This window comes from Diabrotica virgifera, chromosome 1, assembly GCF_917563875.1.
Source record: "Diabrotica virgifera virgifera chromosome 1, PGI_DIABVI_V3a".
NCBI classification, from domain to species: Eukaryota; Metazoa; Arthropoda; class Insecta; order Coleoptera; family Chrysomelidae; genus Diabrotica; species Diabrotica virgifera.
Genome location: NC_065443.1, coordinates 234,631,431 through 234,644,389, shown reverse-complemented (window position 1 = coordinate 234,644,389; position 12,959 = coordinate 234,631,431). Strand labels below are relative to the sequence as shown.

Below are 12,959 nucleotides of genomic sequence, written 5' to 3'. Positions count from 1 at the left end.
GGGATGATGGTTTTTCTCATTTTCTTTGGTCTAGCTTCTAACACAGATACTACTGGATTATGATCCGAACCGATATCAGTTCCAGGGTAAGTTTTAGTAGATCTCACGGCATTACGGTATCTTTTTGTCACCATTATGTAATCTATTTGGTTGCTTAAATTCAATATTCAACCTACCAAGAGGCAGACGGGTGGCAGCTTGAACATTGAAATTAAGCGAAAAGCAATATTTATTTATCAAAAAACATTCTTTTCTGTTTTGTTACAGCAGTAGGATGTATTGTGAATTAAATAAATTACATACATTCTTCTTTTTGTGTCAATTAATTTAATTAAAATATTTTTTTCTTGGGCACCATGTAAAAATAATTATATTAATATTTATACTACTAAATAGAGAATTAAATTACTTTTCAAATGAGCTAGCACAGGACCCCTATTTCCTATTTAAAAATAAGGGGCGGGGAAGTGGAAGGGAGGGGGTTGACAAATGATAGATGTATGTACCGTAAAAATGTGTCCCCCTTAGATCAAAAATCGACCTGTTTAATAACCACTGCCAAATATCGAGGTGGACTGTTTTCTTTGGCCCACTCTGTATGTATATATTGATACCATTATTTGATAACATTACAAACAAATTTGCAACGTCATTTTCATCAAAACATTAATCCCCGAATTTTTATACACGCAGTTACTCTATGTGGCATGAATCGAATTAAGTGGTCCATATCATATTACAAAAGATTCTTCTTATAGCATTCAAAAGGTCTTCTAAGTTTGCTGGAGGACGTGGCAACCGATTTAGATTTTGACCTAGTCTATGGTTTCACGGGCAAAATGAGGTCTTGCGTTATCCAGTTGAAAGATATCATTTTGAATGGTTTGTAGATAAGAGAGGTTAAACCGGTTGCAGTACTTCACCAATATATCGTCGGGTTGTCAAAGTACCGTTAATAGAAACTAGAAATGATCTGCTTTCAAATCATAAATATACTACCCCATACCATAGTTCGTGGTTGTACTGCTGTACGACGTTCAACAGCGAAGTCTATATTTCGTCTTTCACCTATAAAACATTTTACCCTTAGGCGCCCATCAAAGCCACCCAAACGAATCAGACAACAGTTTTTGCTTCTGTGATGAATCTAGGCTTTGTTTGGGTGGCTCAGAAGGGCGCCTATGGTAAGACGTTTTCGAGGTACGACGTTGATGCTGACTTCCTACTTGCCAGCTATAACATTTCATAGGATAAGTGCACTTCTTTTGAACCGATAATAATTTATAAGTTACGCCAATTGTTATTTTCATTTACAATCATATATTTCATTTCATGGTTTACGACTTTAATTAATTAACCACCTATTTCTATATCGAATAGTATGAGAAGAAAATACAATAAAAAGAAGTAATCATATGGTTAAACTATTAAATTTATCAAGAAGTATCGGCGGCAGACCGCGCTACAGAGGGAGTACCTACATGTGAGTTCATTGAGCATAGAGGAGTTATTCCTCCAAATAAAGAAGCATAATTATAGAGAAAGATAAGATGAAGAAGACTAAGTAATTACAACCATTGAGAATGGTTATTCATTTTTAAGAAGATGAAGAATTTAATTAGATCTTGAAAATTACCCCCCCACTGGAAATTGGTAGTCAAAAGTAATTCCTTTCACAATTTTTGTATCTTCTCCTTTGTGTGCCGTGCTTGTTTTCAAGCGTTGGATATCGTCGTAATAACAAGCTGATGAAATGTTTCTCGGTCGGCAGCTATATGAAACAATTCCTCGACCATTCGACCTGTCCATTGTCTAATGTTACGCAGCCAGGACAATTGTTTTGTTTCAACCCAGCGTTTTCCTTCGATTTTCCCCTGAATGACCAACCAGAGTAAGCGATATTTAGGTCCTCTCATTATATGACCGAAGTAATGAACCTTTCTCATGTTTATAACGATGATCAATTCTCGCTCTTTGTGCATGGTCTCTAGCACACGTTCGTTGGATATGTGTGCTGTCCATGGGATTTTGAGCATGCGACGTTAAAACCACAACTCGAACGCTTCTAATTTGTTGAGATTCTTCACTTTTGTTGCCTAAGTTTCACATCCATAGAACAAAACGGACTAGACGTAGCACTTCGATACTCTTAGAAGTGTGGTAAATGAAAGACTTCTACTGCACAATACAGAACGCCAGCTAATAAAGATTTTTCGTGCTAGTTTTATTCTGGTCCAAATTTCCTTATCACTTAATTAATATATTAGTAATTTATTTATAGTCGTCTCAAATATTAGAATATTGTCGTCCATAAAGAAACTACTTCAAAACAATAAATTATTTTATAAAAAATAACTTCTGTTTCGCATGTATGTCAACAATATTCCGGTTTACCCATATAATATATAATTATTAGTAATATATAGATACAACAAAATTTAAGCTAAGAGGACTGCAATAATTTACTTATATATTTATATTTGAGAAAAAAACTACAAATATGATACTTTAGAATAAAAGAAATTTGTTGATTTCGAATGTTTCCATTTCTAGATTGGAAACGAATGAAAAATAAATTTAAATTGTAAATATCTACTTGCAATAGGTGATTTATCCCAAAGTATCTTTGGGCCAACAAAAGTGCCACAACCAAACAACTTAAGGTCAAAATAATGACTCAAAAAACACTGGTACTAGGGTGGTTCGAAAAAAACTTTTTGTTTTATTTCAGATCGCAATAGTGCGCAAAAGTTGCCATTGGTATAGACTTGAAAAAAGCACTAATTATTATTTTTTTATTAATTTGTCTTCCGGTCGCCAGACAGGTCGCCAGACAGGTTTTAAACATGCCAGATTTTAGTTGCGTTCCTATACCATGAATTAACTAGTAAAAGCGTGTAAAATCAATATAAATGCACGTATTATACATTTGTTTCATATCTTCCGGTCGCGCAACATAATACAAAATGAATAAAATTAGTAGTTTTTGCAAAATTTCAAAGTTTCACTGTTTAGTGCAACTTAATCATACGACTTTTAGAGATGCTATAGTTTAATTTATTTACAATAATATATTTAAAATCCAAGCATATAAGATAAATTTTGACATTCAAATGGAATTCGGTCGCGCAACTTCGTCAAAAACAGCAGACTACCGAGAAGCGAGGCGAAAGTGACGAATGCCAGCGAAGCGCGCGCAGCCACAAATAAAGATACATGTGGGAATACCTCTACAATGGAGTATTTGTCTTCTCCATTATAACGAACTGCCATTCCACCACCTTTTCCAACACTTAGATGAAAATACGACAGGCCCAATAGGATATTCCGGACCAATTGGAAAGGCCCTGCCTGATTGTGAAAGACTACCACATTGATTTTAATCCTATTGATTGTGAGATTCCAAAAGTTGACAAGCGTATTCTTAGCAAGCACCAATAATTGTAAATACTTGCTTGAGATATCAGAAGTCATCAAATCAGGACATTGTTCAGAAGACTTTGTAGTGGGTACGTGATCCTAGCCCAACGTCACATTCAAGGTGGCTTGCTACTGCTAACAGAGTTTTGCGTTTCTACATCAGTGTGTCCAACCCTTCTGAAAATCTGAGAGAGATTGTCACATTCATTCTCAAAAGTTATAATATGCCTATGTGGTTTGCCACAAAAATAAACAACAAATTCACAGATGGGCCTAGACATGATTACAAAATCATTGAATCTTTAAGGTTCTTACCAAAAGAGCTTCTTCAAGTTGTTGATCACGTTTTATAACAGAATGCTTACTTTGTCCACCCGAAAATTTACTTTTGGCTATGGTAACTGGTGAAAGAAACCATATCCGAGAGCTGGGCTTTAGGTGTATCATGAAGGAGAAGCCAGCAATATCTGAAAGTAACTCTGTCAGAATATTTAAACCATCAAACTTAAACTTTGAAGCTAAATAGTATTATGAAATTATCAAATGGAACACCAGTACACTGACTCCTCTCCACTGCTAGGAACATTGACTAATGAAGAGATAACAAAGTATGTGAGCAATGACTTCAAGCCTGTTATGAGTATAGATACTTTCCTATGCCATACACAAGCAGTTTAAAGATGCGTTAAGCTAGTGACCGAAGCTTCAAGTAAAGTTTGTGGACACAGTTCCAGCGACGGCTATATTAGAACCACATTATTGCACCGCTCAGCGATGCCAACTTTGACATTGGGCCAGGATCACGTACCACAAAGTGTTCTGAACAATGTCCTAACTTGACGACTTCTGATATCTCAAGCAAGTACAATCGGTCCTTGCTAAGAATCCGCTTTTCAATTTTTTGAATCTCACAATCGATAAGATTAAAATCAACAACAACTGGCAGTCTTTCACAATCAGGTAGGACCTTTCCAATCGGTCCGGATATCCTATTGTGCCTGTTGTATTTCCATCTACGTGTTGGAAAAGGTGGCGGAATGGCAGTTCGTTGTAATGGAGAAGACAAATACTCCATTGTAGGGGTCTTCCTACATGTATCTCTCTTTGTGGCTGCGCGTGCTTCGCTGGCACTCGTCACTTTCGCCTCGCGTCTCGGTAGTCTGCTGTTTTTGACGAAGCTGCGCGACCGAACTCCACTTGAATATCAAAATTTATCCTATATGCTTGGATTTTAAATATATTATTGTAATTGAATTAAACTATAGCATCTCTAAAAGTCGTATGATTAAATTGTACTAAACAGTCAAACTTTAAAATTTTGCAAAAACTACTAAATTTACTCATTTTGTATTATGTTGCGCGACCGGAAGATATGAAACAAAAGTATACTAAGTGCATTTATATTGATTTTACATACTTTTAGTAGTTAATGCATGATATAGGAACGCAATTAAAACCATCTGGCCTGTTTTAAAAAAAATATGAGAAATTAAGCTTTTTCACAATTTTTTCTAACTTCGAAGAAATTGCGCGACCGGAAGACAAATTAATAAAAAAAATAATAATTAGTGCTTTTTTCAAGTCTATACCAATGGCAACTTTTGCGCACTATAGCGATCTGAAATAAAAGAAAAAAAATTTTTCGAACCACCCTAACCGGTACCCACATAAAACTTAAAAACTTATCAAACAAGACATTAATATGAATAAAACTCGACAAAGTCGTCACTAAAACTAAGCCATTCAAATTTAGAACATGTAAATCCGAACAAGATTAACATGTTTACGAAAATAATTTTTCGAACACTTAGTTTCTTAAAATAAAAATGTGTACCATTTTTATTCGGTTGCGATGCGAAGGCAAACCAATCTTACTCTTTAATTAGAATACGGAGTGCAGTCCAGTTCCTTTAACCGCGATTTTCTGCTCTTATTGGAGCTTCATCAGAAGAAACGTAGGCACTGTTCTCCATAATCCAACTAAATTGCATCGAGAGGTTTTATCATCCATTTGGTTGCGATGTGTTGTAAAACCTCTCGATGCAATTTAGTTGGATTATGGAGAACAGTGCCTACGTTTCTTCTGATGAAGCTCCAATAAGAAGTAAGATTGGTTTGCCTTCGCATCGCAAGCGAATAAAAATGGTACACATTTTTATTTTATTTTCGTATTACTCCGTAGAGTAACCAGATGCATCTTTCAGTTGGAATTTTGCCGGCTGCAGACGGGGGATGTGAATTGCAAAGTGCAGAATTCCTTCCCTCTCGTCTTGGAGGTGTTACCATGAAAATGTACCAATAAGTTTTCAATTTAAAAATCTTTTAGTGATTTTTAATATTTTTCAGTATTATTAATTTACTATTAGGATTGAAAACTTGCTTCGTCTTACTTAGTTTCTTCTTACAGGTATCGAGTGAGTCCAGAAATATTACAAAAACAAAATATCTTTGAGACAATTGTGGCAGCGCTGTGTTGCATATTATTCCTATTTATTGCTATCTAGCAGATCTTTGGATCTCTTCTTTAAAGGCTTGTCTATAAAAGCCTTCGCATGTTTGAGACCGATTTGTTCGTACCAGTGGTTATGATTCATTCGTTCCACCCAGTCGGTTATTGTTATTTTGGCTGTACTTACTGCTATGCCAACGACAGGTTCTGGTCCTATGAATGTTTCTTTTGACTCGATTCTAGATCCTGACCCGAGGAATAGCGGCGTGTAATTTGTGTTGCCTATATAAACTTGAATCGGGAAACGGACCCTGTTTATTATTCAAAAAATACTCAGAAAATAATAACAGAGAACATTTATGTTGAAATGTTTTAGTTTCTGCAGAAACCGAAGCAGAAACTGATACATTTGTGTGCATTTGTTTGACATGAAAGTTTAAACTTGACTTATGTCTAAATTGTTTATCACAATATTATAGACGTGTGCACATATTATAGACGTTGCCTTTAAGCACTAAAGGGGCAATTGCATCCAATTTGTCGGGATGCGAACTTTTTACATGTATTTTTAAATCATGTTTACGTTTATATACTTTTTCGCATTCCACGCACTTATTAATTCTTTCCACACCGAACATTTTCGTTGTCAAGAAAATGAAATACCTACTCAAAAGCAAACACAAACACAGAACTGTGAACAGTAGAAATTTTTTTTTTTTTATTAACAAAAATCGCATCAGCCAAATTGGCTATTAGCGAAACAATAGTGGTGAACAATAATTTTTAATACATTTGTGTTTTTATATATTGTATAAAATGTTAATTGCACTTAGGAACCTCTTTAAATTTGACATATTGCACTGTAGGCCTAAAATGTCACTCAGTTTGTTTGGTATATTGTACAATATGCGCTTTGGCGTTAATGCTGCGCAATTCTCCAATAAATGTTTGATTGTTAACTTTTCTTCACAGTTGTCACATCTTGGTTCTTGTTTGTAGGAAAAAACATGACTATTAGTTAATCGCGTATGACCCAATCGGAGTCGCGTTAATATTACCTGGTCTCTCCGGCTTGTTGGTAATGTTGGCCAGGGTTTTATCGATTTTTTAATTTCGCGTAGCTTGGCCGATGACACTTTCCACTTTTCTTCCCACATATACCGCACTTTACGTTTGACCGCCGCTTTCACATCCGCACTCGTAAATGTTTCCGTACACTCCGCACTATCACTAGTTGCAGCTTCTTTTGCAGCGTTGTCTGCCTCTTCATTTCCTTGAATTCCAATATGGGATGGTATCCAGAGGAATATGATAATTTTTCCATTCAGTTGAGCGGTATGAACTTCTTGTTTTATTTTGATAACCAAAGGATTAGATGGGTAGACATATTGGATTGACTGTACCGAACTTAGAGAGTCTGTGAGTATGATATATTTGGTATTACTGGACGCATTGACAGCAAGGGTGGCCTGGTATAGAGCGTATAATTCAGCAGAGTAAATAGAGTACTCTGAAGGGAGTTTGTATTTATTTGTTGATGTTGGGGTTATGACTGCAGCACCAGTGCCTTCATTTGATTTAGATGCATCGGTGTATACTTGTGTATACTCCTTGTAATTGCGGAGTATATCATTGAAGGCGGATTTGATTAACTGTGGGTTTGTTGAATGTTTATCGAAAGAAATGAGGTCTGTTAGGCACTGAGGGTTCTTTATTTGCCACGGAGGAATTGAGGACAGTTTGGAAGGAAAGCATTCTGGGAACGCATAGTTTATTTGATTTAAGTAGCTTCTAATTCTTGCGTAGAAGGGTTTGGCCGTTCTTGGTTTATTTATGAAGAGATTTGGGAACTTTTCTGTAAAACAATTTTGTATAGTAGGGTTTTTTGAGTTACACCTGATTTTTGCGGCGTATGCTACACTTAAATAAACTCTTCTGTCTTCTAAGGAGGGTTCTCCAACTTCACAATACAGACTTTCGATTGGTGTTGTGCGAAAAGCTCCAGATATTATACGTAAAGCGAGATTGTGAAGACTGTCAAGTTTTTTCAGCAGCGTCTTAGCCGCTGTAGAATACACAGTAGACCCATAATCTAATTTTGATCTGATTAATGTTCTGTATAACATTAAAAGTGTTTGGCGATCCGCACCCCATTCTTTATTGGCCAGAGTTTTTAGAAGATTTAGTCGCTTGTGACAAGATAACATCAGATTTGTTATATGAAGTTTCCAGCTTAAGGTTTCTTCGAATGTCATGCCCAAGAACTTAATTGACGTTGCACGCTTTAGGTTTTCATCACATAGTCTTAGGTTGGGGATATTTGTGACGTTTCTCTTTGAAAACAAGATGAAGCGAGTTTTTTCAGCGGAAAAACAGAAACCTGTTTTTTGTGACCAGATTTCTAAGTCTTGTATAAAGTTCTGTGTATGACGAAATATATTTTGTATATTTTTACCTTTGCAGAAAACTACAAGATCATCTGCGTAGACTCGTGCCTTTACAGGCGATTTTAGGTTTTTGAGGATATCATTGATTGCCACTATGAAGAGAGTAGGACTTATAACCGAGCCTTGAGGGATACCATTTTCTGGATACATTATATCTGATGTTATGTTATTTGTCCTAACTCTGAAAGTTCTATTTTGAAGGAAATTTTTAATAAAGAATAGGCTGTGACCTTGAATGTTCCAACTATGTAATTTTTTTATTATATAGTCGTGCCAGGCTGTATCGAAAGCTCTTGATATGTCAAAGAAAACCGCTAGACATTTACCCCCTAGTGCGAATGCTTCAGAAATGTCACTCTCCAAATCTATGATATTATCTATAGTTGACCTTTGGTCTCTAAAACCACTTTGTTCTGGAATAATCAAATCTTGTCTCTCCAAGTGCCATCTTAGTCTATTGTTAATAATCTTTTCTAGTAACTTACACATGGCGCATGTTAAAGATATCGGTCTGTATGACTCGGGACTTGTCTTAATACTATTAGGTTTTTGTATAGGTATTACTATGGATTCATGCCATTTTTCAGGAAATTTGTGTTGAAGCCAAATAATGTTAAACAGATCTAGAAGTTGTTTGTGAGCGCTCGCTGGAAGGTGTTTAATAAAAATACTAGGAATATCGTCCGGGCCAGCGCTAGTTTCTTTAATATTTGATAATGCTTCCGTATACTCTAATTGAGAAATGGGTAAATTTAACGGTTCATCTGTGTTAGGAGTAATGCTAATTTTCTTATTTTCTTCATGTTGTTTGTAATTAATGAAAGATTTTTTATAATTAATATTACTGGATCGGTTTTTGTATGTGTTAGCAAGGATTTTAGCAATCTCAGTATTACTAGTAACTGCCTTTCCATTTCTCTCGAGGCTTTTGATATTCTGATTGCTGTTTAATCCAGATATTCTTCTGACTTTGTTCCATACTTCAGTCATGGGAGTGTTTGCATTTAACGTTGATACATATTGAGTCCATGACTGGCGTTTGGCATTTCTAGTTGTCTTCTTGGCTATTGCACGTTGTTTTGTATATTCAATTTTATTCTCGAGAGTCTTGTAGCGCTTGTATTTGTTAAAAGCTCTTTTGCTAGATTCAACTGCTGTTTTGCATTCATGGTTCCACCATGGGACGGGGTTGCGTTGTTTTATGTATGAAGTTTTTCCTATTGCTCTTTCTGCTGCTTCTGTGATAATGGTAACAATGTTCTTAAGGGTCTCGTCTATGTTTGAGGTGCTTTTAAATGTGGTCATACTGCTTTCGACTAAATTTGAAAAAAGATTCCAGTTAGGATTTTTTAAATTCCATTTTGGGGTAAATGTCCGTCCACGTTGGTTTTTGTTGTTATGAATAAAAATTGGGTAGTGATCACTGTTATACAAGAAATCCAGCCTATCCCAGGTGAGCTGTGGGGTCAGACCTGGTTCGCATATCGTAAGGTCTATACATGAAGATTCACCGTTCTGTATATTAAATCTAGTGGGTCTGCCGTCGTTTAAGACTGAAAGGTTGGACTGTTCAAATATCTCTTCCAGCAATCTTCCTCTGGTATTTATAGTAGAAGAGCCCCATGAAAAGTTGTGAGCATTAAAATCGCCCAAAATAAGCCTGGGTTGGGGAATTTGTTGTAAGAGTTCAGTTAATGCTTCTGAGTCTACTTGCGTTGATGAAGGTAAGTATAAGTTACAAACGTAGATATTTGGACTCGAGTTAACTTTAATGCAAATTGCTTCTAGATTAGTTTGGAGAGGAACTACTGTAGTTTCAATTGACTTTTTTACAAAGATAGCTACTCCACCACTGGCTTTATCTTGGTTAGTTCTGTTTTTGCAGTAATTTTTAAATTTTTTTAAAGCTTGTATGTTTTCATTTTTGAAATTAGTCTCCTGAAGACAAATTATATCTGGATTGTGTCTGGACAGAATTATTTGGAGCATTGGAAGGTTATTATAGAAACCGTTAATGTTCCACTGCAAAATTGATGAGAAGCCCATTTATAATAAATAAAACTGAAATTTGGGATTGTCACAGAAGTTCATGACTCTATTCTTGAGAAAACTCACTTTCAGTCTCTGATGCCTCAGTATCCGAGTAAGCCATCTGTAAATGCTTCAATAGTTTCTTTCTAATTTTTGTACATCTAGCTTTAATCGATCTTTGTTTGAAATACGGGTATATTGCTGTTAGCATTTTCACTAAAGCTTCAAATTCGCTAGTGTAGTTTTTTATGATGCTGACTGGGTCCTGTGCACCATAAACATTTTCAAATAGATCGGATATTTGATCAAAATCAAGAACAAATGAAGGGTTTTGCTCTGAGATGAATGCCTTGGTCGGTTCCATGAGTACGTGAGTTGGAGTCTTTCCCTTACTTTTCTTTGGTTTTTTAGCTGGAGCAACATTAGGTTTAACAAATGGTTCAAGACTTTGGTTTTCTGAATTAGCATCTTGCGCTAGAGGAGGTGTAACAATGTCATCCAAACTGCGTTTTGAGCTATTTTGTGTGGACTGGGTTGTATCTATATTGATAATTGGTTGTGAGGTTGGAGTTTTTGAGGGGTTGGTTGAAAGTATTTCGGAAGGTATGGGTTGCGAAGATGATTGGGAGTGGGGGTTTTGGTTATAATTTTCAGAAACTGATTCTTGGATTGTTTTGCAATTTGCTGCAGTGTGGCCTGGCCTTTTACATGAAAAACAGATCAAGGAATCTTGTGCAAAATAAATTCTATAGTTGGTGTTATCATAATTCATTAATATGGATTCAGGTATTGGGGCAAGCGGTGGTGTGATAAAGATTTGTCGTCTAAAACTATAAATGTGGTTGAATTCCGGCAAACCGGCGCTTATCTTGAGAAATGACATGGGAGACATGGGTTGAAGGCCCAATTTTTCAATTTCTTGAATTAATACAGCATGCGGTATGGAGGGACAAGCGTTTGACAGAATTAGCCTTTGTGATGGAGTGATTAGTTTGCGTGCTTGGACTTTTTGGTTATTAATTTCTATGGATCCTCCATAGTTATTCATGAAATTTTCAACGACATTTTTGTTTGCAAGGTACATACACACTCTGTTGTTAGAAAGCCTTGAGGAAAATAGGATATTTTTGGGCTCGATCAACTTTCCTAGTGAAATCAGATAATCTTGAAGTTTAAGGTTTTCAATGGATGGGAATACAATGGCTTGTTCTTTTGTTGGAAATTGTTGTTCAATCAAAGCAGTAGAATAAGTTTTAGTAGTGTTTTCCATTTGGGCGCTCCTGTAGTCAGAAGTCCCGGCAGTCGGATTTGACATATTTTATTTATTATTCAAAACTAAGTAAATCCTGAAATACGGACCTGTCTTACAACAGGTGATTTTATCATGTCGTTATAGATAACGAATAAACGTGTTTAGGGTTTTTTGTATCAAACCGACTTCTGATAAATAATAAATTCCAGTGAAATAACTTGGCTTTATATAATTTTAAAGAGTACTTACGTACAATAATTGAACGCACTATAATACACTTATATATGCGAAAATAAAATTTTTTTACTCATTAGCTACTATCTAAATAACTATTTTGTTTGGAGCTGACAAATACGCACCAACTAGTATACCTGCCAGGACCGAACTCGAACAGTAGAAATGATTGAATCGGAAAATTGATCTAACAGCTTCACTGTTTAACTGGTAATTATACAAAGAGTCTACATTCTACCCCATCCAATACTATTTTAATATTAAATATCATGCAACCGCAGTAAATATCGCTTTTCATTATCAGTATTATCACTAAATGGTCTTTTCAGCGTTTTAAATAACTCAAAAGGCCCATTTCGTTGATTCAAGTTTATATAGGCAAAGGCAACCCAAATTACACGCCACTAATCCTCGGGTCAAGATTTAGACAGAATATTTCTTTTGCCCCTTCCCTGACAAGTAGATCCGCTTTTTCGTTCGCTTCAATATCAGTACCCAGCTAGCAAGATAACGTTACATTAACGTTAAATTTAGGTTTTTTTGTATTGTTACGTAACATCTATCAAAAAATGACGTTACTGATACGAAATTTTAATACGTATATTATACGTATGAATTTATTCGTTTCTGAAACGTGGCTCTTTGGTAGGTTTTAATGCGTATGAATTTATTCGTCTCTAACACGTGGATTTTTGGTAGGTATAGACACGTATAAGATCTCGTTTGAGATTGCAGCGCCATCGCGGATTTATTTTGAACCTTTCATTAATACCTAACCTTACATTTCCGTGATTAAAATCGTGTTTGTTTTTATGGAGTATGGAGTTATGTAAAAAAAAATCGAATTATTATTGTTGTGTGCCTCAATGTGATTCTTGGATAAAGCGTACCTAATAGTAATTTATCGTTTCATTCGTTCCCTAAATAGGATAAACAATATAGAATTCTATTCAATGACAGTTTAGTTGAAAACGAAATGTATGGAAATATCTTCTAAAAATGGGGAAGCAGTCTAGTCCTTATATGAAAGTGTGCAGTTTACGAATGAAGATTACTACAAGGGTATGTTTATGTATTGTAATATAAAGTAGCTATTAATAATTTTGTCTCTTTCTCTCACATAAAA

General features: G+C 35.5%; 2 protein-coding genes across 5 annotated transcripts in view; both read right to left on the bottom strand.

The window, feature by feature from the left end:
• The window catches only part of LOC114333205 (potassium voltage-gated channel protein Shaker), a 935,813-nt gene that overhangs the window by 349,227 nt on the left and 573,627 nt on the right, over positions 1-12,959 (bottom strand). The window lies entirely within an intron of this gene.
• Positions 6,584-11,983, bottom strand: LOC126882815 (uncharacterized). The gene is made up of 2 exons (XM_050647904.1): positions 11,884-11,983; positions 6,584-7,350 (listed from the first exon to the last, which is right to left on the bottom strand). The coding sequence occupies exons 1-2, from the start codon at positions 11,908-11,910 to the stop codon at positions 6,670-6,672; spliced, it is 708 nt and encodes a 235-aa protein (XP_050503861.1). The 5' UTR covers positions 11,911-11,983; the 3' UTR covers positions 6,584-6,669.